Source organism: Oncorhynchus kisutch, unplaced genomic scaffold, assembly GCF_002021735.2.
Source record: "Oncorhynchus kisutch isolate 150728-3 unplaced genomic scaffold, Okis_V2 Okis01b-Okis20b_hom, whole genome shotgun sequence".
NCBI lineage: Eukaryota > Metazoa > Chordata > Actinopteri > Salmoniformes > Salmonidae > Oncorhynchus > Oncorhynchus kisutch.
Genome location: NW_022261978.1, coordinates 11,837,171 through 11,840,962, shown reverse-complemented (window position 1 = coordinate 11,840,962; position 3,792 = coordinate 11,837,171). Strand labels below are relative to the sequence as shown.

At 42.0% G+C, this 3,792-nt stretch overlaps 1 protein-coding gene across 1 annotated transcript; it reads left to right on the top strand.

Annotated features, from left to right (window-relative positions):
- The first annotated feature begins 1,066 nt into the window (after nt 1-1,066).
- Nucleotides 1,067-2,416, top strand: LOC109876559 (zinc finger protein 135-like). The gene has a single exon (XM_020468966.2). The coding sequence runs from the start codon at nt 1,118-1,120 to the stop codon at nt 1,979-1,981; it is 864 nt and encodes a 287-aa protein (XP_020324555.1). The 5' UTR covers nt 1,067-1,117; the 3' UTR covers nt 1,982-2,416.
- The last annotated feature ends 1,376 nt before the right edge of the window (nt 2,417-3,792 follow it).

The following is a 3,792-nucleotide window of genomic DNA, read 5'->3' as shown; positions in this document are numbered from 1 at the left end:
ATGTTGCGTTTATATTTTAGTTCAGTAGAGTTACTATCAGATGTGCTATATATAGTTACTATCAGATGTGCTATATATAGTTACTATCAGATGTGCTATATAGAGTTACTATCAGATGTGCTATATATAGTTACTATCAGATGTGCTATATATAGTTACTATCAGATGTGCTATATAGAGTTACTATCAGATGTGCTATATAGAGTTACTATCAGATGTGCTATATAGAGTTACTATCAGATGTGCTATATAGAGTTACTATCAGATGTGCTATATAGAGTTACTATCAGATGTGCTATATAGAGTTACTATCAGATGTGCTATATAGAGTTACTATCAGATGTGCTATATAGAGTTACTATCAGATGTGCTATATAGAGTTACTATCAGATGTGCTATATATAGTTACTATCAGTCTTAGGAACATATGATGATGTCATAGCGAATTCATGACATGTGACTGACCAAGCCCTTTCAGACTTTATAATGTGGCTATATATATAGATGTACTGTATATAGTTACTAACAGTCTTAGGACATTTCCCCCAAATATTTCACCTTATTTTTTTTACTTTACCCAAAATGTCATGACCTCAGTGACAGTCAAAGTGTTGAAAATGTGTTAACGTCTAAATGAATTGGGCCATTTAAATAGCGTGTCGAAACCCTTCGACGTAAATACATGTTTTGGATTTTCACATAAAATTACTTCTTTACTTATTTTAGGTTCAAGGAAGTGTGTAGGTCGCATTCTGTACATACAACTAGTCTTACAACTCTGATTTTTTTTTTATTCAGAACCACCTGCTCGATTGGAATCCAGTGACGTCTGTGTCTTCAGTGTCCTAGAACTGTTTCGTTTTTTGTGTGTTCTGACTTGTAAAAACAGAATTAATCAAATAAGTAATGTAAACATATTATCAGTAATTACCAGGAAGCTCTACAACATAATTTGTTTTAAAATCACAACAAGATTGTTAATACTGGCTATAGGTTATTGAGGGATCTGATTAGGATTTTCCTATTTTATCATGTGGAGGTTTCATTCAGGTCTATTTAAATAAGCAATCTGTTTTTGGCAGGAGAGAGACCAGACTCGGAGGAACCAGAGCCAGGTATGTCCAAACCAGCAAGACGACACCAGTGCTCCCAGTGTGGAAAGAGTTTTAACCAGAAAGGACACCTGAACCAACATGAGAAAATACACACAGGGGAGAAGCCTTACCACTGCTCCCAGTGTGGAATGGGTTGTAACGGGTTAAGGGACCTGAAACAACATGAGAGAATACACACAGGGGAGAAGCCTTACCTCTGCTCCCAGTGTGGAAAGAGTTTTACCCTGTTATGTAACCTGAAAACACACGAGAGAATACACACAGGGGAGAAGCCTTACCACTGCTCTCAGTGTGGAAAGAGTTTTAACCAGAAAGGACACCTGAAGCAGCATGGGAGAATACACACATGGGAGAAGCCTTACCACTGTCCCCAGTTTGGAACAGGTTGTAACCAGTTAAGGGACCTGAAACGACCTGAGAGATTACACAAAGGTGAGAAGCCTTACCATTGCTCCCGGTGTGGAAAGAGTTTTACAACGATAGGGACACTGAAAATTCACGAGAGAATACATACAGGAGAAAAGCCGTACCACTGCTCCCAGTGTGGAAAGAGTTTTACAACATTATGGAGCCTGAAAATACACGAGAGAATGCATACAGGAGAAAAGCCGTACCACTGCTCCAAGTGTGGAAAGCGTTTTACCCACTTAAGTAATCAGAAAAAACATGAGAGAATACACACAGGGGAGAAGCCTTACCGTTGCTCCCAGTGTGGAAAGAGATTTAGCGAGTTAGGAAGCCTGATGGCTCATGAGCGAATACACACAGGGGAGAAGCCTTACAAATGCTCAGAGTGTGGGAAGACATATTACTCATCACAGTCACTTAAAAGACATGTGAGAGTCCACACAGGGGAGAAAACATGAATTGAATATGGAGTGTGTCAGTTTGAATAAAGAGTAGATCAGATTCCTTGTGTTTAAATGGTCAGATAATCAAGTGATATTTGGATGTGATGCATTTGCTCCATTGTTGACATTTGCATTGTCCCACTGATGATTTAATGAAATGAAATATATCACTGACTGTAATGTAAAATGTTAATTGTATGTGTCCACATATCTGAGTATGTGACTAACCTTGTTAAACTGTCCTATTATAATCTCCTATTCCTGGGAGTAACGTCCTGCGTTGCAAACCAGCTGCACCTGCGTCCTTGTATGAATAAAGTCCCTCCCAGGAACAGGAAACTATAAAGATATGTGCTCATCACCCAATGCTTCAGCAATTCAGACTGTCTACACTGCGCTGTGTAACTCTGTTATTCTCTCTGAGCTCAGAAATAAAGAATCTTGGTTTGACTTGGACTCCAGCCAAGTCAAAGCTTGTTAGCACAGGCCTGCTAACCGCCTGAATCGCCGCGTCCCAAACGCCCACCGGACCCATATTTACTTTCTATCTCTTTTGACTTTTAATTTGTTTATACCTTCCGGAAACCTGCCTCACCCAATGTGATACGGAATCGCTATTATTTTTTATTTATTTTTAGAACACACTCAAGAACCTCCAGAAGCTAACCAGCTAACTAGCTACAAGCTATTTAGTCATTGTTCGTTTTTTTTAACCTGGATAACACTCGCCAGTCCAGCTTCCCTTCCCCATCCACCGCTGCCCCCTGGACACTGATCTCTTGGCTACATAGCTGATGCACGCTGGACTGTCCATAAATCACGGTACTCCATTCTGCTTGTTTGTTTTATCTGTTGGCCCCGTTGCCTAGTCTACGCCATTTTACCTGCTGTTGTTGTGCTAGCTGATTAGCTGTTGTCTCACCTACTGTTTTAGCTAGCTTTCCCAATTCAACACCTGTGATTACTGTATGCCTCGCTGTATGTCTCTCTCAAATGTCAATATGCCTTGTATACTGTTGTTCAGGTTAGTTATCATTGTTTTAGTTCACAATGGAGCCCCTAGTTCCACTCTTCATACCCCTGATAACTCCTTTGTCCCACCTCCCACACATGCGGTGACCTCACCCATTACTACCAGCATGTCCAGAGATACAACCTCTCTCATCATCACCCAGTGCCTGGGCTTACCTCCGCTGTACCCGCACCCCACCATACCCCTGTCTGCGCATTATGCCCTGAATATATTCTACCATGCCCAGAAACCTGCTCCTCTTATTCTCTGTCCCCAACGCTCTAGGCGACCAGTTTTGATAGCCTTTAGCCGCACCCTCATACTACTCCTTCTCTGTTCCGCGGGTGATGTGGAGGTAAACCCAGGCCCTGCATGTCCCCAGGCACCCTCATTTGTTGACTTCTGTGTTCGAAAAAGCCTTGGTTTCATGCATGTCAACATCAGAAGCCTCCTCCCTAAGTTTGTCTTACTCACTGCTTTAGCACACTCTGCTAACCCTGATGTCCTTGCTGTGTCTGAATCCTGGCTCAGGAAGGCCACCAAAAATTCAGAGATTTCCATACCCAACTATAACATCTTCCGTCAAGATAGAACTGCCAAAGGGGGAGGAGTTGCAGTTTACTGCAGAGATAGCCTGCAAAGTAATGTCATACTTTCCAGGTCCATACCCAAACAGTTCGAACTACTAATTTTGAAAATTACTCTCTCCAGAAATAAGTCTCTCACGGTTGCCGCCTGCTACCGACCCCCCTCAGCTCCCAGCTGTGCCCTGGACACCATTTGTGAATTGATCGCCCCCCATCTAGCTTCAGAG